This window comes from Sphaerodactylus townsendi, unplaced genomic scaffold, assembly GCF_021028975.2.
Source record: "Sphaerodactylus townsendi isolate TG3544 unplaced genomic scaffold, MPM_Stown_v2.3 scaffold_32, whole genome shotgun sequence".
In the NCBI taxonomy this organism is placed as follows: domain Eukaryota; kingdom Metazoa; phylum Chordata; class Lepidosauria; order Squamata; family Sphaerodactylidae; genus Sphaerodactylus; species Sphaerodactylus townsendi.
Genome location: NW_025950495.1, coordinates 234,737 through 259,759, shown reverse-complemented (window position 1 = coordinate 259,759; position 25,023 = coordinate 234,737). Strand labels below are relative to the sequence as shown.

General features: G+C 43.0%; 1 protein-coding gene across 1 annotated transcript; it reads right to left on the bottom strand.

Moving 5' to 3' along the window:
• Nucleotides 1-139: 139 nt before the first annotated feature.
• TM2D2 (TM2 domain containing 2) lies at nt 140-4,170 on the bottom strand. The gene is made up of 4 exons (XM_048482969.1): nt 3,854-4,170; nt 1,652-1,739; nt 1,431-1,546; nt 140-653 (listed from the first exon to the last, which is right to left on the bottom strand). The coding sequence occupies exons 1-4, from the start codon at nt 4,090-4,092 to the stop codon at nt 440-442; spliced, it is 657 nt and encodes a 218-aa protein (XP_048338926.1). The 5' UTR covers nt 4,093-4,170; the 3' UTR covers nt 140-439.
• Nucleotides 4,171-25,023: the final 20,853 nt, after the last annotated feature.

Below are 25,023 nucleotides of genomic sequence, written 5' to 3'. Positions count from 1 at the left end.
CCACCTACGATGAAGCAGTTACTGTGGTAAACCAATTGTTGTAAACCAATTACTAAACTGCAATCACTATCTTAGTTCCTCCCAGAGTGCTACAGAAGTTTTAAAGTTGTAGAGGAATACGATACCTTTATTACAGCGGTAAGTTCATTAAGTAGGTTTATTCTACAAAGGTAGAAATCTTCCCAGTCCTATAGCTAAGAATAAGTACTGCTTCCATTCAAGCAACGATGTATGTACACCAGAATTATAATGTTTGCTGTTAATTCCACTCCATGAGGATCTATGACGACCATTCCAGTGTAACAGGAGAACAACAATAAAGTCTGTCTTGTTGCAATAGAACAGAATGCAAACAGCAGGTCTCCAGAAATGCCAAGTTAAGACTTCCTCCTCACTTTCCTTTTTCAACTGAGGTCCAGAGTTGCAAGTTCTCCACTTTTCAATAAATAGTACACCAGTTGCTTCCATCACTGGGCATCAGTCCTCCAGTGATAAGAAGAATTAAGTCCACAAACCACCAAATTCCTAGCCCTCCAAGCGTGAGAAGCTTCCCCACTGCTGTGCCTGTGTGTCCCAGGCAGAAACGATCCACTCCAAAGCAACCCAAGAAAAAGGAGTAGAGGAGAGTGGTTATAAAGTAGTGTCCAGTGTACCTACGATAGAACAAAGTTGGAAAGAAGTTTTCAATGTAATTTCTTTAACAGAATGAGATGGAGGTATACATTTCAAATCTAGTCTTCATTTTAATTCAGTTTCCTCCAATGGCCCCAGGGGAAAAATGGTGTCAAACATAGATTTAAAGACTGACTGAAGCTACTGGAATGGACCTAAATGTGGCATGCTTTGAACAATGGGGCGTTAGTGGCAACATTTGCTCTTAAGCGTGCAAACAGCTAACACAATCCTTCAGGACAAATGGCCATCTCCTCCCATATGTCCCCATGCACTAATTAGAGTATTCCATCTGTTACCTCCTGGTTGTGTCACACCCCAATTGAGACTGCCTACTTAGCATCTACTGCAGCCCACTTCTTTTTAATAGTGGCTCCTACCATGTGAAACAGGAAGTCATCCTCTAGCAGGTTTTAAGAAGTGCCGTGAGGCGGTTTTATTTCCTATGCCTTTTAATGGGGCCTGATTTACAGACAATGTCTTAGAAGAGGGTATGCATAAGGCTTTATATTCTGGATGGTTTTTATTTAGAATTGTAAGCCATCTTGAGACCCATGGGAAAAGGGATATATAAATATTTTAATAGTTAAATAACAAGACCAAGTGGGAACACTAGAAATAAGTGTGCTGTGTTTCTCAGGAGGAAGACACCTTTGATTGCAATAATACTCTGCATCTTTCTTCCTCCACCCCCTCATCAGTGGAACTCTGGCTTCAGTGTTCCCAAAGGCACGAAACCCATAACAAATGAAACTCACTTTATACATGGTTTATTCCCTCGCCGAAAAGTCTTTGGACCTGCACACTCAATGCCATCGAGGGCTGTGCACTGGACCTGAGTGTGGCTTACATCGCTATATGCTTGACCACCAAACTATAAGAGTCAAAAACAATACAGTAATCAAGATGTTTGTTCCAATTAAAACTTACTTTATTGTTGCTAAAGAATGCATCTTACACTTTAAAGGCATTGACATACCTTAAGACACCCATAGCCCAGTTCATCTCGTGCACTTGTGTTTCCACTGTGATCTACGGGATCCTCACATTCAATGAACTCTTCAGGTCTGCAATTAGCCAAAAGGCAAGTTTTAGACTTGGAAATACTCTCCCAATTTACATTTCAGAAGTTACAAGAGTCAGGAGCGGGAGTAAACTGACCTAGAAAACTATCCATGCCATGGAGCCCAAGTTACAGATAGTATTTTGTAATACTAACCTTCCTGCCAACTTGATAAACCAAACCAAATCCTGCTCCAGTTACCATCTATATATACCCATCTGTCAATATTAGCTGCCTCTAAATCTGTGGGTTTGAAGCTGTGGAATCCCTTTCCTCAGGACCTGAGGAACTGTTCCTCTTCGATTGTCTCAACAGGCTGAGAAATCTTCCTTTTCCACTTGGCTTGGCATCTCCATGTCCCTGGACAGGCAAGAACATCTCAGCTGCTCTCTAGTCCCAGATTTCTTAGCTCTTCATGCCAAGCAGATTCCAAAGCAGAGTCCTCTCCTCATGCAAACACTCCTGGGCCATTATCCCTCCTCAACACAGGCCTCATTTACTTTGCCTGACTCTAATAATTCCTCCCTGAGACTAATCACTAATGATAACTTTAACTCACTTTGTGTGTTACAAGTCTCTTTATAACATGCGTATTCTCTCATCTTTCTCCCTTCCCCAACAGCCCCCCTTTTCTATCCCACCCAAACGAAACACACTTCAGTCTTTTCTTACTGGATGTTCTACCCTATTGTACCAATCTTGACTCTTCAGATTCTTTTTAACTTTCACCACAGCACCAGCCCTCTCCATTTACACACCCTGATCCTCTGTAACATCTTCTCAAAGTCTTTCCCTTGTATTTGCCATCCATTTGGCATTCCCTCATACAAATCAGGAATTAATACATTCTTCTGGCAACATCAAACTGCTGAGCAGCTGTAATACTCCTGTGGTCACAGCCAGCAGTATGCATGATAAGAAAATGAAGTACTTTTTGGCTGACACTAAAGCAGTAATAAAAATTGTGCATGGTACAAAGAAAGTGAACAAAGAAAACCATGTCTCGTAACATGAGAACTTGGGAGGTCTCCCGATGAAACTGTAGATCCAAGAAACATAAAATAAAATACTAATTCACACAAGAGGTAGTTGACTAGTGGAACTTAGTTCCACAAGATGAGGTGGGTCCCATTGGCTTAGACAGATTCCAAAGGGGGGGGGGGGTTGGACAGACTTACGGAGGATTGTTGGGTAGTAGGAGTAGAAGTTCTGAGCAAGCCTATTAATGATAGGACATTTTGGAGATCATTAATTTATAGGTTGGAAGTGACTTGATGGCACTTTAGCATACAAACACAGGGGCAGAATAACAGTCAGCTTCAGAGACAGAGCAACACTGTCAGATATTGGGGTGAAACCAGCAAGTAAGGGGCTGTAGCAGAGGGCCCTGATCAAAAGTTCCCCTGTGGTATCTGACCAGTCACTGATGACAACATTGACAAATTGGACCACTGGACTGATTCAGCATGGCTGCTCTTATGTTCTCCTGCAGGGATAAAGTGCAATGATTTTCAGGCAACTTGGCAAAAGAAATATCTTCAGGGTGCTTGAGCATCTGCTTAGAAAATCTCAAATCCCACTAAAGGGCTTGGTCTGACTAGGTCTCACCCTTTTATACGGCCCATACCTTCACCTTTCTCCTCCCCACCTCCAAAACAAGCCCCAGCTATTTGTAAAGCTAACCTCTTTGGCCATACCTTCCTTCCCTTCCCTTCAGCCCTGCAGTAAGGGTTCAGACGTCAGACTAGGGCCCACGTTCAAATCCCCACTCTGCCATGGAAATTTGCTGGGTGCCCTTGGGCTAGTCAGCCTCGACCCTAGCAGGTATTTGAATGACAGACCTCCAAGGGGAGTGACACAGAGGTAGGCAATGGGAAACCACCTCCAAACGTCTCTTGCCTTGAAACCCCTACAGGGTCGGCATAAATCAGCGGTGACTTGACAGCAAAAAAAGGTGTTATACGAGTCCCACCCATCCACCCACCGCAGACCTCGCCTTCTTCAGTTTCCCCTACCCTATTCAGTATTCCCCTACCCTAATAACTATTCAGTAGTTATTAGCCCAAGTTAGCCTTTCCTGCCACCCCCTTCTCATGCCACCCGAGCCCCGCCCCTTACAGGTGGTCGCAGAGGACGAGCGGCGCGTAGGGACCCAGGTAGTCCAAGGCCTTGGAGGCCGGCGAAATGATGGCGGCTATCGGAGGCGTCTCCGCCGGCTGCTCTTGGCTGTGCGCAGGGCTGTCCGTGGCGTTCTCTTGGTGGCTTCGAGAAACGCCCTGCAGCACCAGCAGGTTGCCCAGCAGCAGCGCCGCCTGGCCGCACAGCAGAGCGTAGCAAACCGGCCCCCGGTTCGCCATGACGGCTACCGGGGCACCCCTCAAACGCCGCTGGGCCGCTTCCCCTTGCCTCCCCTTCGACCAATAGGAAGCAAATCTGAAGCTCGGACTTCTAGCCAATCAGGAAGTGCGCGTAGGGTTGTGGGTAGAGCGGAAGTAGGTGATACTGGAGGCATAGATTTAGAATAAGTCTACAGCGGCACGCGTTGTGGGCTTCCGGTACAAATGGCGAGGCGCCCCGCTGTTCTATGGCGTTCCTCTCCGGTCAAGAGGCTTCCTTATAACGAAAACCTTCCTCCGCTTTGCGTTAGGAAGTCAATAGAATTTTCTGCATAGGAATCGTTTAGAAAGATGGTCATGGTGCGTGAGGTCCGTTGATATAAAGACCACGCCCGCCTGATCCTGCCGTCGTTATAATGTCCATTGCCATCGTTATGCTGATCGGTATAACGATGGCCATTACAGCGATCGTTATAACGATCGGCAATGGCAGGGACTACTGGTTCTGGAGGTTCGTCGTTGTCGCTGGGGGGACTCTGGCCGCCCTCCCTCGCTGGCCCTGGTGGACGGGGAGGGGCTGGCAGTTGAGGAGCGCTCGGCTGGGAGGTCCTGCGGGGCTGTGGGTCCGTCGCTTGCTGGGGGGCAGGAGGAGGTGGCAGCTGCTGGGTGGGGGCAGTTCTGGTCCCGGGAAAGGGAGGCGTGCATGGGGCTGGTCTTGTCCGCCCCTTTGCTCATTCCGCAGGAGGAGGAGAAGTGGGGTGTACCGCCTCAGCAAGTGGAGGCTCCACTTGGCTCTCCTGGCCAGTTCAGTCTATTGCAATCTTTAGCCTGCAAGAGCTAACCTTCATGTCTACCCGATTGTCAGCATTCTATCCTGTGGAGCCTGAAAACCGCGGATTTTGAGTAGGGGGGGGGGGGATTCCAGTGAAGGGGAATGCCGTAGAGTCACCTTCCAAAGCGGCCATTTTCTCCAAGTAATCTCTTTGTTATCTGGTAATAATATTAAGTGTAATAGCAGGAGATCTCCAGCCTCCACCTTGATGTTGCCAACCCTAAGGTTAGCATGGGCCATTTGTCCAGTAAGGCCAACCTTATTAGGGCCACACTGCGGATAAGAGGGAGAAGCAGGCTTGAAGGTTATCAGCGGAGTTAAAGGCAGCCACAAGATTTTAACCAGGCACTTCCTGGCTGAAACTTGTGGGACGCCAGCAGTAACAATATTATGATTATACACAGTTCTGGGAATAGGAACGTGCCGGATATCTTTCCAACCCCGCATGGGCTTCCATTTGCTCATCCGTGCAGCCTCTCTCTTTGCAAATGCAGAGTTACTTTGCTGCCCGAATCAATGGGAAAGCCGGGCTCTGCAAACAGGCAGGATCAATATCTCAGAATGAGGAAGAGGCCAGTTTTTGTTGGCATGTTTATTGCCTGGTTACATTTCGAGGACAGCTCAGATTGCAACCCTCTCGATGCGGCCTTGAGAGCTGTGAACGTCCAAACCACGCGGCTGTTGAAAACAAGTCTCTTGGACTGACCCAGCCAATTTTCAATCTAATAGAGCAAGGACATTAATTCAGGGCACAAGGTTTTATTTTGGCCCGACGCTGAACCAAAACAGCAAGTCTATTTTATGTTCTAGATACATTCAGACAGTTCTTTCAACTGCTATTTGCTGGGATTCCTAAGGCTGAAACCTCCATATTCCAAGGTGGATCTTGTTCCTAACCCTGCTGCTAATCTGCATAGACAATATTAACATTGATAGATTAAGGGTCTATCAGTATAAGGCAGCTTCATGTATTCATGTGTCTTTTAGCATACTAATAAGCATAAGCATTTTATTGTCATTGTGCACGCACAACGAAATTTACAGCAGCATTCCTCGATGCACACAATTTCAGACTCATACATCATACTCATACAATTTCATACAATACATCATACTCATACAATTTCAGACTCATACCCCATCCTCACTTTCCCCTTCCTCCACCCATCCCTACACAGCCCCAAACACATCAACATGAAGCCGTGGAGTTTAGCATAGCCACAGCTCTAGAGTAGAAGCTGTCTCTAAGCCTCTTTGTCCTAGATTTGATAGTCCTGTATCGCCTACCAGATGGTAGCAGTTCAAAAAGAGAGTGTGCTGGATGAGATGGGTCCCTCAGAATATTTTGGGCTTTTTTTTAGGCTTCGGGAATTATAGAGTTCTTCCAAAGGGAAGGGAGGAGAGGGGCAGCCGAGTAATCCAACTTTGCAATGCAGTAGTGATCACCCTTTGGAGCGCCTTCCTATCTGCCACTGTGCAACTGGAGAACCATACACAGATGCAGTAGGTTAAGACACTCTCTATAGCACAGCATTGCCCTTTGCCTCATTTCATGGAACTATAGATTAAAGAGATCCATTACAACTTGTGTTATGAAGCACCTGGGAGAGCAATTTTAAACAGTTATCCCCTTCTGAGTCCTTCACAGCGAGTAGGCTTAGAAGAGTGTAACTGTGTTTAGGCTTGCATTGTGAGATTCAGCTTAACTTCTATTGGATTGATAGAAGCATTTTCTCTCTCTCTCTCTCTCTCTCACACACTCTCTCTCTCTCTCTCTCTCTCTCTCTCTCTCTCTCTCTCTCTCTTAAGCCAGCTAGCCATGTGTTTCACCAGACTTAGAAGTGAGAAACGGTGTACAGTGGTCTACTTACTTTTTTCTAACTTGTTGTTGATCTCTCCTGATTTTTCCTTGCCAAAGAAAGTGTTTTCTGTCGTGGCATTAACAGAAGCAGAAAAACCAGTGCAAATGACAAACACCCCTCGAAGAGCTGATTCTTAGCTGCAGTCAGACACAACGGAAGAGGTTTCCAAATGCTTCCTGCCTTCCTCCTGATACTGATTGGAGGCAGCTGGGAAGAGGATGCTCTCAGTGGAATCCAGATCCTGGCAGGATGGATGCTTTTAAAACATTTTTTAAAAAATTCATGGCATAAATAATAGAAATGGGCAAGGCTGAGGCAAAAATGTTGCTAGTAGCAGGGAGTGAGTTCAGGCATGCAGTGTGCTACTGGGTGATTACTAAAAATAAACACGGATGCATTTACCTATTGACCTTGCTATCTTCATTGTGACTTACATACTAGAGACTTCATTGTTACTCACATGCCAAGCTACTTCTATTCAGATGGCCTCATATATTGACCTCACAGTATATATACTCCACTTGCTTTCCTTTCCTACCATCAGATCCTCTGAAGATGCCAGCCACAGATGCAGGTGAAACGTCAGGAGAGAATGCTGCTAGAACACGGCCATACAGCCCGGAAACCACACAGCACCCCAGAGTACAGATTGTTTGTTATTCTGCTCAGCTCAGTATGAAGCATTCTTCAAGCCCAAGGTGCTTTCCTCTAGCACAGAGGTCTCCAACCTATGGACCTCCAAATGTTCCCGGACTACAATTCCCATTAGCGCTGCCAATTGGCCATGCTGGTTGGGGCTGATGGGAATTGTAGTCCATGAACATCTGGAGGGTCATAGATTGGAAACCCCTGCTCTAGCAGAAGAGGCTCTTCCTTCAGAGGCTCCATACTTTGCTAAACTGGTTAGTGAGATAGAACTTCGCTGAGCCTGTGGAACTCCCAAAGTATTCATCTTCCTCAATGTAAAGTGTTGTGTGTGTGTAATCTATCATTTCAATCCTGTCAAAAACCAACCGTGGACAACCCCCACCCCATTTACAGAAATGTGAGATACTTTACCAGCAAGCTTCCATGGTAGAGTGGGGATTCAAACCTTAATCTCCCCGATACTAGTCCAACACTCTTAATACACTCAGTATGTCCAGACTTCCCTCTGCTTGAGTATACCACTCCTAAAAAGATGCATAAGCCACAGATGCAAAGCGGCAGATTGAGGGAACAAGATCCACTGTGAGACCATGGCCATGAGTCCAGGAGAAAACCCACCACAACCAGTTGAATCTGGCCGTGAAAGCCTTCGACAATATAAAGTCTAAAGTGTTTGAGTTTCCTGAATTTAGAAAAAAAGATGACCAAGGCAGGAGATACACAATAATGCCCTAAATAGTTATCAAGTGTGGAGAAATGTCTTTCTCACATACACACATCCAAAACTAAGGGTTGGATCCAGTCAGCTTTTTCGGCACTCCAGATTTTATGGACTACAATTCCCATCAGCCCCTTCCAACATGGTCAATTGGCCATGCTGGAAGGGGCTGATGGGAATTGTAGTCCTTAACGTCTGGAGTGCCAAAGGTTCGTCACCACTGTCATAGTCCATTTGGTGGTGGTGAAAGGGACACCGTCCTCCTCTACGATTTGATAGCAGAAAAAAAGATGATGTGGGCAGTACCCCTGGTGGCTCAAGACTACTGTGTGCCCTGAAAATTCTGTTCACTCATTTTGTGTGGGTGCTAGAGGCAGAAAGCAGTTGCCCATTGTTGAGGAAAAGGCGCTCTGTAAATGCTCAGAGGTTTGTTATATTAATATTAGCCGATATCTTTCTTCAATGAAGGATATGTCTAAAGATGCAAAAAGATAATACTTTAACTAACCCTGCTTAGCTTCCAAGCTCTGATGAACCTGGGCTAAGCAGGCTACTAAATTTTTACTAAATTGGGCATAAAGTAGTCAGCAACTTCTCCTTGCAACCTGCTCAACAGGCAGCTTCACCCATAATTCACTGCTGCCCTCTACTGACAATAAAACCATTCTGCTCTCATCTCTCATTGGCTCTCAGAAAAGGTTCTGTAGTCAACCAGGACTGCACTGGAGGTACTGATAATGCTACCACAGAGCTAGAAAACTATTAAAGTAGCTTCATGTTTAATTTGGGACCTCCATTTTATATTGTTAGAAATGTAAAAACTCATCTGCATGTAAGTGAAAGGGGAATAGCATCTGCAGTATTCAGTTGAATGCTTGGGTTGAGAGAGGTTCAGTGGGTGACAGAAGCAACTGTCTAATTGGATTTAACTTTATGGCAACTCAAGATGTGTTCTGAGAGTAACCTCTCTTACTGCACTTTCAGCTCAACTGTGCAGTGATTTTATGTTATTTAGAGAAACAGAAACTCTAAGCAAAATGTGTTCATTTGGAACACCTTTGTGTTATATTACGTCATTGTTTTTCTGGTTGCCTGCATGCTGTTCTTACATGGAAGACCAGTACCTATAATACCACATTTCACTATATAATAGGTGGTGAACAAGAGAGTTCTTAAAAGCAGGGTGTGTGTGTGTGTGTTGCACTATAAAGATTAAACCAGATTCATTGTGGAGTACACATTCATGCACTAAAGGCTACTTCATCAACTGGAAAACAATGAGACAGAAAAAATGTAAATAGGCAAATCAAAGATAACAAAATGCAACAGTACAGGCTGTGACATCTGAATGGAAGGCACAGCTGGATATTTTAAAAAGTTGTAATCAGCTCTGGTGGTCCACATAAAATCCCAAATAATTAACAAAATCATGTAATGCCTTTTATTGAGGCCAATCCAAATGGCACAAAAATTCTGTGGAAGCTTTCAAGTGTTACAGTTCCCTTTATCAGATAGCAGTTAGAAACATTTTTAATGAAGGCAAAATAAAGCACATAGGGTATAAACCCAGCATAGTGACAATTCACAGCCATAGCAATTGTATGATGCCAATATCTGAAAAATAGTAATGAACCACCGTCCTTACATGCAGTGCATAAAACTGATGCTATCTACTGATCTATATTTAATATCTATCAACCTCAGCCTCCCTTCTCATATGTGATTATTATAGTATAGCATCTATTTTAAAGCATCTCTTTATTCAAATCTACAAAGTATAGATAGTAACCAGTGATTAAATTGCAGTTGTTAGAAAACTTATATTTCTTTTCTGAAAAATATTAAAGGTTTCAAGCACATTACAACCTAATTAAAACCACAATCGTATAACACATTTTAATAAATACTCAAAACTATTTAACTATTTAAATTAACCATATGGTAAACATAAAACATAAACATAAAACTCAGTTAGTACCAGATTAGTACTAGATAAAACATAAAACTCAGTTGTTAGTACCAGATTATAGCTTTCACTCTCCAAGTACAAAAGTTATCACAATCAGAAATGCATTGAATGAAACTAAGTGGGTGTAACAGCGGATGATCCAGATAATTCAATCTACCATTTTTATAAGCTTGTGAACCTGAGTTGTGGTTCTAGCCTCTGGGATTTGGCAGTCCCAAAGGGTGGTGTCTGTTTCTCCTGTTGCTGGGCAACCTGCCTGGAGTTTGTAACCTGTTTGTAGTATCCTTATAAAGATTTTTTTCAGTCCAGATGCATGAGCCCCACTCTGAAAAGGAATAAACTCTTCATGATCATTGTGTATGTGTTTGAGACAATCCTTGAGTATTTCACAGCTACATTGAAATCCTGGATTTAACCTCCAAGCAAGAGGGAAATGACCACAGGTAAGCAGTGCTGACCATGGGTCAGTCACACACACTTAGCCTCCACCCTGGCAAGTATTTGGAAGGGATACCAAGGTTGTGGTGTGGAGGAAGACGATGGCAAACTACCTCTGAGCATTTCTTGCCCTGAAAACTCCACCAAGGATCGCCATAAGTCAGCTGTGACTTGACAGCAAAAACAAGACAGGCAGGAAGGCAGGGTAGATAGGAGGAGGGCCACATGCCCATGACCATTTTCCTCCCAATTGGAAATTAAATCCAGGACTTCATTGTAGCTGTGAAGCTCCCTTTCCGCTGAAGTACAAAGTTTATTCTTTTCAGAGTCGGCTCTCATCGAGCATTAATAATGTAAGCAAAGAAAAACCCTGTAAAATGATGGCTTTCATTTCGGGGTAGGAGAAATAAATGGCACCCTTTGGGATTGCTAAATCCCAGGCGTTGCTCCCAGATCTCACGGTGGGTCTGGAGTCCAGCCACATCTTTATATCAACGGACCTCACGCACCATGACCATCTTTCTGAACGATTCCTATGCAGAAAATTCTATTGACTTCCCAACGCAAAACGGAAGAAGGTTTTCGTTATAAGGAAGCCTCTTGACCGGAGAGGAACGCCATAGAACAGCGGGGCGCCTCGCCATTTGTACCGGAAGCCCACAACTGGTGCCACTGTAGACTTACTCTAAATCTATGCCTCTAGTACCACCTACTTCCGCTCTACCCACAAGCCTACGCGCACCACCTTGTCCTGATTGGCTAGAAGTCCGAGCTTCAGATTTGCTTCCCTATTGGTCGAAGGCAAGGGGAAGTGGTCGATGCGGCCCAGCGACGTTTGGGGTGCTGCGGTGCCCTGACTTTTGCTTTCCCCATTGATCGAGGACAGGAAGGGTCGACATAACGACACCGAAGGGCGGAGGGGAAACGTGTCTGCTGCCTGCGTCGTTATATCGACCCTTCCTGTCGTTATAAGGATGCAGAGCATCGTTATAACGGCACCGAGGGGGCGGGGGGAGGGGACTGCTACCGGCGTCGTTATATCGACCCTCCTTGTCGTTATAACGATACCGAGAGTTATAACGACATCGAGGGGGCGGGACGGGGGTTGCTGCCGGCGTCCATGGTGAGATGCTGCATGACAGCAGGGGAGTTGGCAGGAGTTTTTGTCTCTGTTTTAATTGCTCAAGAATAAAGAAGAAAATTCTTTCAGAGTGTTTTTTTTTTGGGGGGGGGGGGTCGTGGCCACTCAAATGCCTCCCGATTTATGGCTAAGCATCCTCGAGCAATGGGAAAAGCAAAAGTCAGGGCACCCGCTTCACTACGATTTCACTAAAGCTCACTCAGCATGTGCAGACAATGTTCCACCATCTTAATATTGTAGCTGGTGATCCACCCAAGCTGATATTTTTTACATTTTTTCTGGGCAATTTAATTTATTGGAAATCTACCGCTTCCATCGCTCCTGACTGTTTACTTCAGCAAATGTTTTGACAACATGCATTTATACAAGAAGAAATTAAACGTCCCACTTCTGGATCTACTCCTCCTTGAAGTCTTGAACCTTTTAATGTTTTTTCCCCATTAAGTTTTGGTGGTTCCTGAAGGCTGATCACATCACAAGTTCCTGTTATGATTACATCAGACGGCTCTATTGTATTTGGATGTCTGAGTAAGCAGGAAGTATTAATAACATTAGAGAGAAAAATGAAGACAACTGACAACTAATTTTATGAGTAGAGTTGCCAATCTCCAGGTAGAGTCTGGAGAACATCTGGAATTATAACTGATCTCCAAATAACAGAGATCATTTTTCTTGGAAGCAATGACAGCTTTGGAGGGCAGACACTGACCTAATGATCTGGCTCCCCAGGTAGCACTCCGAAATCTCTAGAAATTTTGCAATGGAATTGGCAACCATATTTATGGACAAGCTTCAAAATGTGGCAGTGTTTGAAATATGTCCTAGGAGCAGCTGGTGCTGGTATGCGGAAAGCATGAGGTTCTATCCATAACCAGGTTCCTTTGGGCAGTGGCGTATGGCCATTGGGCAAAGTGGGCAGCTGCCCAGGGCTCAGGAATTTTTCAGGGCATGCTCCTGCGTTTTTATTTTTTTGGTGTTTTTTCACGTTTTGGCCTGCAGGGGATGCATTTTTAGAGGTATCGGCACCCAAATTTCAGTGTATCATCAGGAGACTGTCCTGATGATACCCCCCCCCCCCATGTTTGGTGCAGTTTCGTTTTGGGGGGTCCAAAGTTATGGATCCCCAAAGGGGTAGCCCATATCCCCCATTGTTTCCAATGGGATCTAAGGAGATGGGGGCTGCACATTTGAGGGTCCATAACTTTGGCCCCCCTGAACCAAACTTCACCAAACTCGGGGAGTGTCATCAGGACAGTCTCCTGATGATACCCTGAAATTTTGGTGTCGCTAGCTTAACAATTGCACCTCTGACAGGCACTCCCAAAATTTGGCCAAGAATCTTACTTCTGCATTGATTTTTTTCCATTTATGTCAAAGGGGAATTTCTGGTGCAGCCTGTGGGGTGCACATTCTGAAGGCACAGTCACAAAACTTTCAGGGTATCTTCAGGAGACTGTCCTAATGACATCCCCCCCCCAAGTTTGGTGAAGTTTGGTTCAGGGGGATGGGGAACCCCTTTTGAGAATCCATAACTTTGGCCCCCCTGAACCAAACTTCACCAAACTTGGGGGGTGTCATCAGGACGGTCTCCTGAAGATACCCTGAAATTTTGGTGTCACTAGCTTTAAAATGCTTTTTTTGTGTGGAACCCGGCAGGCTTCATGTGCAGGAGCAATGAAACACACACACAAAAAAGCAAAATCAGTTACCTATGTAGATGTAGTTTCCTGTAGCAGGGCCAGTTCTACACATCTAGCAAAGTGATCAGCTTCCATGGTATATGAAAAACTTTTGTAGAAAAATCTGTTTTTATGTGCTGGCAGTTTGGTAATGAGTAAAAGTTCTGGAGGTTGTGTTGGCTGTTTATTATATGTTTCACATCCTTCTGCTAAGATCTGGATCTATCTTCTTAGGTCTGGCAACCATATGTCTTGTTGAGCTGTTGCCCTGTACTTGGTTATGCCTTGATGTCCTTCCTATATCTTAGTGTGAATATTACAATATATCATTCTTTCATAAAAAGCCATCTGCCATGTGTAAAATGATTGCACTCCTGCCAATATGGAAGCAAGTCTGTTGGAAGTTGACTCTGTTGCCTCCAACCCCTCTGGCAAAGATGCACAAGTTTCTGACATATTATGTCACTTTTCTGTTTATTTTTAATTCAGCAAATTGTACTTTCAGATGGTGAATTTATTGTTATAACAAAATCAATGCATGCTGTGATGTCTTTCTCTAAAGAAGTATCTTCTTTTGCTAGATAGAGCGCTGGCCACTACTAGTGACAATGTTAAACGAAAATAATAAAAAGAAAATAATATTCCTTATAGCCAAAGTCTTTGGGTAGTGCGAGGTAGATCATCAAGTTGTTTTGACTCTAAAACACTAATAAGGCTTGTGATCCCTGGTTGTGGTGGGTTTTCCAGGTTGTGCGGCCGTTTCACCTGTATCCGTGGCTGGCATCTTCAGAGGTGTATCACAGAGAAAAATCTGTTTCTGAAGATGCCAGTTTCTCTGTGATGCACCTCTGAAGATGCCAGCCACAGATGCAGGCGAAACATTAGGAACAAGATCTACCAGACCATGGCCACACAGCCCGGAAAACCCACCACAACTAGTTGAATCCGGCCGTGAAAGCCTTCGACAATACTTGTGATCTCTGTTTCAATAGCAAAATGCAGACTATAGAAATATATACTAAGCCATTCACATGCCCACATAATAGTGAGAGCTTCTTTTTTGGCATGGCCGTGCTACTATTCTGTTTCTATTGTCTATTCAATGTCAACGAAACAGGTTCTCATCACCTCCTCGCTGTTTTTGTGTGAGCATTCCTCCAGCCTGTAGGCTGATGCATCAGCTGTTGTTGTCAGTGAATCTACAGAATATTGTGCTAAAACAGGTGGGGCTGTCAAAGGTAGCTGCCATCTTTTGTTGTGGGTTCCTCCAGCATTTCAAAACCGCCATGCAGTCATTTATCACGTTAATTTCTGTTCTTGCCATACCCTAGCACATCACCTGCATGACACAGGATGTCTCATAGCCCAGATAGTCTGAAAAATTCTCTTTGGGGAGTGTCCAGGAGCAAATTAAATGCCAAATAGTGTGATGAAAGGGGTCAGTGTTCTAGATTCTAATTTTGAAAACAGTTTAGCTTTTGAAAGCTGTGAAAATGACTGCACTTTCTGGGAGGATGCATCTTTCTTTTTAGCTTGCTTTCATTTAGTTGTGTGATGTCCATTCAAATCAGTCACTAGGTTTGATACAATTATTATACCTGCACAATAATCGGTAGGCTCCCCTATTGCAAACATTGCTCCCATGTATTCAATTAGTTGTAGTTCCTCCTTAACTTTCCCTTAGAGAGGAATAAAAATATGCCATGGAGGAGTAGTGAGAGCAACCCTGACCCAAATAGTCTACGGCTAGTCTGATCTCTTCAGATCTCAGAAGCAAAGCAGGGTCAGCCACCCTGGTTAGAATTTGTATGGATGGCTTCCAAGGACTGTAATTGGGAGGCAATGGCGAGCTACCTCCAAATGTCTGTTGCATTGATAATACTGGCTGTATTGTATAGTTCTTTGTCAGTCTTCCCAAACCACTGAAGACTTGTGTCCATATTGTGTTAATTTCTGATATTGGTTCACTCATATATTCTAATTTCTCTATTGATATGGCTAGTAATCTGAGCAGAGGTTTGATAATTCACTGATTACATATATTGCTTGTTGAACCCCCCTTTTCTGCACTATGCCCTGGAACTGGCTGTAAGCATTCAATATGTTATTACCTGTCTGTATTTCCAGCATTAAAACCAAAGTCTCAAAGAATATCTATTGGTCATGATGGGCTTTAGAGAGTGGCATCTGTATCTCTGTAGTGAAAGTTCTATATATATTGTTGCACTGGAAAATATACAGGAAAGACAGTTTAATATTAGAAGTGCCAACAAAGGCTACTCTGGGACCTAATTACTTATCTTCATTTATAGTCCATCTTTCTTGTTGAGACTTGAAGTGAATTACACAATTGGAAACAATGCAACAAAAATAATGATATAAATCACAAACCTGAAGTTTGCCAAACTTTCAGGTTTTTAAATCCATAATTTGATTTCCTCTGCTTGAATAGGCTTTTTCATAAATTGACTGATAAATTGGCAGTGGTACATACACACAGTAAACAAAGTCCTTGATCTATCTTTTATCAACAAATTATTGAGCATATAGATCAGGAAAAAGAAGTGTAAACTCTTTTGCAGTTCTTTCTCCTGAAACTAAAATTTCTTCTGTGACTTTTTGAATTTGTGGGTCTTTGCCATAACAGCAAGCTGTTTTCCATTTAGTAAAGTTCTAACATACTTTTCAAATCTAAAAACTGGGAGCACATTTGGTTTTTATACCCCATAACATTTACTTGCAGAGTGTGAAAGAACAGGACCCTCATTCACCAAGAAGTCAATTTCCTGTGTATTCCTACTTAACTGTTCTCCCAAGCTCTCCTGTGAGAGGACCAGTGACAAGCAGAGATGCAGCAGGCAGCCTCCCCAAGTAAATGATTCTGCTATTTCTCTACATTGTAAGGGACTGAATAATCTAATATGATGCAGGCACAATAGAATGACCCACCACCTGCACAGCAGAAGCTGATTGGAAAGAGTCCAAATTAGAACAGAAAATAAAGCAGAGAGGCCTTGGGCAGACGGGGTCTTTGGGATTACATGAACCTTCAATTATTGTGGTTTTTTTGTGGTACTCACTGGGGTTTGAGCATGAGTGGTGCTGTGTGTATGGTGTGTGTGTAAAATTACCATGGTAAAACAGGTTTGGCAAACTTGATATCTCTCAGGAGATTAATGTCCTTGTTAACATTAGTGAAACATTTAAATGTGAAATGTGGTTTCGGAATATCTAATGACAGATAAATGCTTTGTCTAACTGCATAGCTTTTAATAATGAAATAAGATCACCCTTCCTGTCAGAAAATCTGCAAATGTGCTTGTTCTGTTCCAGATCCTCTTGCTAACAGTCTGCAAGTAAAATCTTTTCTTAAGAGTAGGTAGTGGAAGAGTTTGGGGACCTGCAGAGAAGCATGGAGTTTCCATTTCTGATGTTCTCTGCTCCCTTTTGCTGATATCTAGGCAAAAACTTCAGGTATCAAAAAATTGCTGATATCTAGGTGAAAACTTCAGGTATCAAAATAACATTTAGATCTCCTGATTTCAATGCTTTTACACACAAAGTGTTGTGTTGCCCGTCTTATAATCAAGCCCAGATTACAGAAAATCTCATAAATTTTGAAAACTTAATGGACAATAATTCATAATAATTAACAGAGGCATCTCTTCTTGACCCAGGTATCTTGGCTTACTATTGATACACAGAAGACCATCTTATACCTTCAGATTTTAAAGTTGATCAAAACCTTGACATGTGGACATTTATTTTAGTTAACACACAAGACCAACCATTCAAGGTTTTTGCAAGATCATATAAAAATTCCAGCATCACCCAAAGCTACTCTGACTTGTGTTGGAGAAAATTGGCATTACATGGATCCTATTATCAGTGATGATCTTGTTCCTAGATCCAGAGGTGCTAGTTCTATATTCTTGCTGACATAAAAAGCATAATAGATATAATACAGCTTGCAGATCCTGTCCAATGGGGGGAGGGGAATCTCTCAGTCTAGGTGGGGGTTAGAGATGACCCGAGGATGAATTACTCTTTGAGCTGATCATAGTCCTGTTTTTTGAGCTCACCTGGAAGTCTTAGGCACTGAATTGTCCTTTTCTCTTCCTGTTCCTGAAGGTGAGGAACACTAGGAGGGCTGGGATGATGAGGAAACCAAGTGTTTTGGCTCAGTTAAGGACATGATTGATGACCTGACTGATATATTACTTCCATTGTTCTGTTTTTATGATTTTTTAAAAACGTTGATGGTAGGTCTAATTTTATACTGTAATGAGCTTCTTTTTAAAAAATCTAAAGTACAGAAGAAATTATATATGCTGAAAGGGAGTTATCCTTTTTCACATTAGGTACTGAATTCCAAATCCCAAAACTCTGGAAACAGTCGAGCATCTCCTCAATTAATGGTTGATAGCTGGATGGCCCAGGCTACCCTTAATCTGGTCAGATCTTGGAAACTAAGCAGAGTCGGGCTCAGTTAATATTTGGGTAGGAGGCCTACAATGAATACCAGGATCATGATGCGGAGGCAGGCAATGGCAAACCACCTCTGAGTGGCTTTTGCCTTCAAAAGCTCATATGCTTATCATAAATCAACTGTGACTTGACAGCAACAGACAACAACAAATAGAAAATGTGGGAACAAGTGGCAATGGATAAAATGTTGCCTTAAGCAATTCTGACTTTGTTTTTTTAGTTAAGTGGTTCCTGTTTTCCTCATATAGTAATTTATCTGAGAATGTTTGTATGCATTCAGGAAGGCTCTGTTCTGTCCTCATTTGTTAGAAACAGATAGATTTGGGTGTTAGGTCATGTTATGTCCAAACATTTTATTAAAGCTATTGAGTGTAGAATCTTACCCAGTAATTACGCCTGTTAATTTCTTTTATGTAATTAGAAGAAAAAGAGTTTGGATTTATACCCTGGCTTTCTATCCTATATGGAGTCTCAAAATGGTTTAGAAACTCGATCCCTTTCTTTCCCCACAACAGGAATCTTGTGGGGTAGGTGGGGCTGAGTCAGTTCTGAGAGAAGTGTGGCTAGCGGCTAGCCCAAGATCACCCAGCATGCTTCATGTACAGGAAAGGGGAAACAAACCTAGTGTACCAGATTAGAGTCCACCACTTGTATGGGGAGGGGGGGGATCAAACCTGGTTCTCCAGAGTATTTTATTTTGTATCAGTGTAATTCTTGTTTTGTGATTATACACACATACTTGGCATTGATGTTCATTGTTCCTTTTCCTTTATAACTTGCAGTAAATCGTTGTCTGTCATTAAAAAATAGCTGTAACAATCTCAAAATGAAAAGTACGGTGAGAGGAAAAAAAGCAGCCGTGGGGAGGCTGAAATTGGGAGCAGAGGACCGCAGTGGGTAGGGGATTGCTTAATCCCTTTCTTTTTTGTCCCTCAACCTCATCTCCTCACTACTTCTTTTCTCCCAGGTGTGTGTGTCACAAAATGGCGGTCCTGTATCAGTTTCAAAATCAATTAAAATGTCATTAGATGAAAAACAACATACAAAACAACTATAAGTAAAGAGACAAGCTTTTAATATGAGGTTGTAATTCATGGAAAGGAATGCTGATTCTTAAATGAAATGGATTAATTCTTTTGTGTGTAGGCGGCATCCTGATTGCTGCAGGGCAGGGAAGGCACTTGTCCTATCAGTGCCATTTTTTCTTATCAGATGGATCCACTGTGCAGTTAAAAAGCTAGGCAGCCACCTGCCTAAGGGCAATCATAGTTTTGTGGACTATGTGACAGGTCAAATAATACCAAATAATGTTTCTACATAGTGATGCTTTCCTGTGTTGCTGCCCCTTTGATGCAATACAGTGAGTAGACAGTGGGACTTGCAGATAGTGGGTTTTCCAACATTTTGACAGAACCCATGGCTGCATTTCGTGCTAGCTAAATGGAACCTCAGTTTTCAGAAACACTACACCTTTTAATACCGCACACTGAACACAAACACATTGGGAGGTTTTGCTTTCATTCTCCGCTTGGGAGTTTCCCAAAAGTATAAGACAAGTATGCTGGAGTAGATGGGCCTTGGACCTGATCCAGCAGGGTTCTGCTTACATTCTTGAAGTGATACTTTGTTCATAATGTGCATCAATGATTGCAGGAACTTCCGGAGTCATAAGTACAAAATAAAATGCATTGACTAGCATGTATGATTGTGAAAATCAGACCATAATTGTGCACTGGAAAGGCATTTGTTAATTTAACCTCTCCAAGGACACACATTTAGTGAGTTACATTTAATATACTTTATAGTTATTTATTTAACATATACAGATAGCCTGTGTTCTGCTCATAAGGCAGATTACAAAAGTCAAAATGATTAATATCAACCAAATGCAAGACATGGTTTAGTGGTTAGGGTAGTGGATTGGGATCTGGTGCACCCGGTTTGAGATTTCCACTCTGGCCAGCCATTCCAAAGTACTGTGGCACTACCAAGAAAATTGCACCAGAGAGAGAGACACCTCTCGTAAAGAAGGCTCCTCTATTAGGTGGTGATGTGCAGAAAGCTGGGGAGATATATGGGGACAAAGGATCCTTCAGATGTGTGGATTCTAGGGAAATGCTTTACGTATCAAGAGCAGTACCGAAACCAGTTGAAAAAAAAACTGGAGGGAAGGGCTGAAGCATGGTAAAAGGCAGACATGTAGAAATCTGTTGAAGGGGTTTCATTTTGTAGATTCTCCCACTCTGCCCTTGATTTTGCCCAGTGTACTTTAGCTGCAGATCTGAATTTCAGTTTCCAATGGTGCTTCCATTCTCCTAATCTTAAAGTGACTGACCCCATATGTTTCAGTTCCTGAAAGTTGAAGATACTGAATCACAGAACTGGTAGTCTTTAAGATGATAAAAACTTGCTTTTGTAAAGGTGCGTGATGAAAATGTTTGGGTGCACAAGGGATCAAATGCGTTGAAATGGTTTTGCTCTTGTACACACTCGCATTTTGAACATGAGTACGGCAATAGTCTGTGTAAAAAGAGTTTGAAACCTACAATGCCACAGGGGGTTTGTTGTAGCACGAAACGCAAGAGTTACACTCAAGCAGACCGGAAAAGAAGAAATCACTACAAGTGCAAAACAGAATTTATTACACTGTTAGAAGCTCTGCGCATCTTGGTATTATGAAAGATCTTTATCAGAAGAAAGCTTAGATCAGGAAAAAAGCTCTTATTAAAGTACATAACTGTATAGCTCTTGGCACATCTTGGAATGTTAGGTGGAGTTTCCCACAACCTCCTTCCTGAGATCACAGTGTTCCTTCTTTTGCCGGCGATCCAATTTGATAAAAGGCAGCTGTGATGGACCTAAGTAGGGGTGGTAAAACCTTGAAAAAAGCCACATTGGTTTTTTTTGAGTTTCCTCTTTACAGGGCTGAATTAAGCCTGGTGCTGAAAAGCCACATCGGCTTTTTAAAGTTTCCTCTTTACAGTGCTGAATTAAGCCTGGTGCCGAAAAAGCCAAATAGAATTCAGCTTCACCGGCTCTTGGAGCAACCTCTTCCTACACCGTGGTTTTCCAAGTCCGTGTGGATCTGGGAAACAGCAGTGGGGAAAGGAGCACTGGGACTGAACGCTGGACCCCAGCATTCAGTTCAAATTCTCCCCAGGTGCCATTTCCCAACTTCCTATGGACTTGGGAAATTTGAGCAGAGGGTGTGTAAGGACAGAGCACTTGAACTGAGGGGGGAGAGAACAGCATCCTCAGCTAGGCACAACCTTGTGGGCTTGGGAAGTGGTAGCAAGGAATCAAAATACCAGTGGGGAAGGAAAAGAACTGCATTCAGTTGAAGTTCTCATACTGTGGCTTCTCAAATCCATGTAGACTTGAGAAGCCATGGCAGGAAGAACTGGTAAATTTCATGTTTTAAAAGCACTAACCTGAATTTTACCCCCCTCTCCACAAACAGTGCTCACCCTTAGGCCTAAAGGAAACAGCACATAAAAACGTCATTCCATATAATGCTACACAAAGCTAGGAGCATGCAGAAGCAGAAAAACCTGACTATGAAGGGTTCATTCCACACAGAGCCTGTGTATGTGAGTGGCATGCTGGGAGAGGGTGGAATTTAGAACTCAGTCAGAACTGCTGACAGGAATATAGTCTGGAACAGCTAGGAGCTGGAAGGTTCAAATGTATTTATTGTCTATGTGGTGTTCTCAGGGAAAGAGTATCTAGGAAAAAGCCCTCTAGCCAAAGAGGGCAACAACTTTCAAATGAAAGAAAAATTCCCAGCCCAGGTTCTAAAAACATAGCTAGCTTATCTCCTGAACTGTGTGTATAGAACAGAGGGAGCTGGCTGAGTGAGAGAGTTGATGTCAGAGAAGGACCAATCTCTAGCCAGAAGCAGAATTTAAACGTCATGTGGGAGAATTCCTATCCCTTGTTCTGAGGTGGATTTGCTTCAAATGCTCTGATGTGATCCTACAGTTTGAGGAAGTCTGAAAGGAAAAAGGGAGTTAGGTGAATACTTAAAACTCCGGGGACCTGAATTTACACATGATCCTCAGAGTGCAAGTCTGAGTCAAAACTGTATAACAACCAGAAATGTTATATTTCAACAAATTTAGAAATCTACAACAAACTGGAATATTATCAGCAAAGTGCCATCTGAACTATACAAAAACTGTGGTGTTCAAACTATGGGATGTGACTGTTTCAGACAGGTTGCAAATCCAGGCAGGCTGAGAAGGAACAGAGTGAGGTAGTGAAGAGGGAAACTCAGCGTTAAATTTGGATTTGTCTCTGCATGGTGTGCAAAACGTAGGAGCCACGTGGCATAGTGGTTAAGTGCTTGCACTGCCACTCACATGGTCAGGAGTTTGAGCCCCCTGTAGGTCAGATATCCTGGCAGCTGGCTCATGGTCAACTCAGCCATCCATCCATTCCTTGGTCGGTAAATGAGTACCTAGCACACAGCTAGGGGGTAAAGAATAGCCGGGGAAAGCAATGGCAAACTACCCCACAAAAACGGCGTGCCTATGAAATCACTGCTTGCAGTGGTACCCCAGGGTTGGACACGACTGAAGGGGAAACTTTACCTTTAGTGTGCAAAACAGCCATGAAATACAGTCTCAATAATGCTGTATATTAATGCAAAAACAAAACCCTACACAAAAAAACATGTTCACTATTAACTTAAGTGAGATTTTGTGTTGTATGTGAGGGGGGAGTCCTCTAGTGTTTCTTTACTAGTGGGTACTGAATTGTACAGTTGTTTTAGGTAACAAAAAGTAGAAGTTTAGAAGGGCTTGCACTTTTCAAAATTTGAAAGCCGCTGATGTAGCACATTTATATTCCAATTTTCCAGGTATCTCCTATAGGTAGCTCTAAATGTCTCCCTGAGAAATCTCCAGATACCTGCTGTCGTTTACCTCTTGCTGTATGAGATTCTTTAACTGTGTGTGTTGTGACTGATCCTGGGACAATTTGCAGCCAAGGCGTGTGTGCTATCACACAGCCATGAAGAGCTGACTGTAGCCTTGTCAAAATGTGTAGCCAGCTCCCTCGATAGTGGCTGAAGACAAAATATGCACATGGGCATGAGAGTTTCATATCCTGGGTACTGCTGATCTTCACCTGACATTTGTTATTCCTTCTTCTTACCAAGATGGATTTGATAAGGAGCCAAGAAAGAAAGGTTGGCGATCAGAAAAAAATGGAAACAAGTTAAAACAGCAGAAGAGGCTTTCCCTCTAGGTCGGAGTATGCTGAACCAGCACTGGGTAGTGGACTTGGCTGCCTCCCCTCTAACAAACAGACTTCACAAGCAATCAGAAAATGACATCTAGGCTTGGATTCAGCTCTACTTTTCCAATTAAGCAAATAATTATCTGCCAAAGTTTTTCTGCCTTGGAGGAAGAATTAGTTGAAAGGACTCATTGGATGAATCCACCCCATAGTGCCTTTTCCGCAAGGTCTTGTCCAGCTTCATCAGAACTTCTCAGTTGCCCCTGTTTCCTCAAAGGTCTGGAATCCACTTGCTACCCACAGGAGCTGGCAAAAACTATGTGATCTTGAGCCAGGAAATAGGATAAAGACATCGTTGGAAATTAGCTCAATTTATTTGGCTTATTTTATTAGCTGTGAATCAAAAGGATCTATGACAGGTGTAGGCACTTGGCAGTCTACAGGGTGAATTTGGACAACCTGAATTTCTGGTTTTCAGTTGAAACCTTCCATTGGCCATTACTGTCTTATGGCATTTGTATGCTGAAATCCTTTGCATTGGAAAACTGCTATCACTCCATTGCACGTTGTTGGACAACACTGAGTGTGCATTTGAAATTGCATTCCATTATTAATTTTGTCTCTGAAAGCATGGTGATACATGTTCGAGTTTCATATTTATGAATATATAATCACAGCACACTTTTCCTGGATCTTGTGACTGATGCATTACAGGGCCTATATTTAGTGCAAATTCTTTGTGTTGTCTTCACATAATTAGGCAGAGCTAAATCGACACCTTTCGAAGATAACACTGCCTTTCCCCGCCATCATCACTTCCACCTTTTCTAGATTAAGTTCCTGTTCCTGTATTTATTTTGGAAATGTATATGCCACCTCTCTGGGATCTTCTCACATCATCCGGGCATGGACCTTGTATAGAGATGGCAGCTTCCAGAGGCTTTAATCAATGACTTTCAGTCCCAGAATGATGATCTTGTGGCTTGACACAACAACAAAAGGAAAAGACCAGAACCTGCAGGTATTTTATTTATTGACTTAAGACTCAAGGTGAATTATACAATTAAAATCAAGGCACGTAAGGGCAATATAATATACACAATCAACAATGCAACAAAAGCAGATGGCAAAATTAAGAATAGCTCTCAGGGCCCTCGCTCTGGCTGTTTCCCATGCAAAGATTTCCCCCCTGCAGGGATCATGACAAACACCTGTTTAAATGTAAACATGCACATAATGCCAGGCTTTTTGAGAGCATCACCTATGGGCCTTCCTTCCTGAGAAAGGGAGGGAAAATGGAGGGTTGCTAGCCCATGGAGTGGGGAGGGGCTCAGCATGTTGTCCACTGGTGTCTGTGCATTTGCATAGTCATGAAAAAGGACCTCGCCGTCAGTGTTGTGTGGATGGCATTTCAGCCTGCTGCCATGCCACTTGCTGGGGGGTGGGGGCCAGGGGGGGGGGAGAGATGCATTTTTGAACTCTTATATGGAAGCAGCTCCTGTCTTTCCAGCAGCAACATTTTTGACTAGATAAAACGATAGAAAGTTTCTCAAAATGTAAAGTGGGCATCATAGTAATGAATGACCTTTGCACTTTTTAAAAATTAGATTTTAATTTTATATAATTACCCTGCACTTTATGTAGTTTATGTACCAGGCACTTTATGTACTTTATGTATTTCATAGTGCTTCAACCCTGTAGTCTACACATTTACCTTGCGCAAACCCCATTAGATCCACATAATAATGCTTGTGTTAGAATGAAAAGCGGAAAGTCTTTAAGGTAGCTCAGACCCCTGTTTAGTAACAGTGGGAGCAGGAAAGAAAGAAATTGGCATCACCTTAAAGCTAACAGTGTGGCGTCGATCCTCGTGGGCTGCATCTGACGGAGCGGCCTTAAGCCCATGAACCCTGATCTTGCAAGAGATTTACCAGCC

What these genes read in the sequence shown, in the direction of transcription:
- TM2D2 (XM_048482969.1), bottom strand. Translation starts at nt 4,092, where the DNA reads ATGGCGAACCGGGGGCCGGTTTGCTACGCTCTGCTGTGCGGCCAGGCG. An exon ending in CTCGTCCTCTGCGACCACCT is followed by an intron (nt 1,740 to 3,853) that starts GTAAGGGGCGGG and finishes GGCTAATTGCAG; the next exon opens with ACCTGAAGAGTTCATTGAAT. An exon ending in TGGGCTATGGGTGTCTTAAG is followed by an intron (nt 1,547 to 1,651) that starts GTATGTCAATGC and finishes TGACTCTTATAG; the next exon opens with TTTGGTGGTCAAGCATATAG.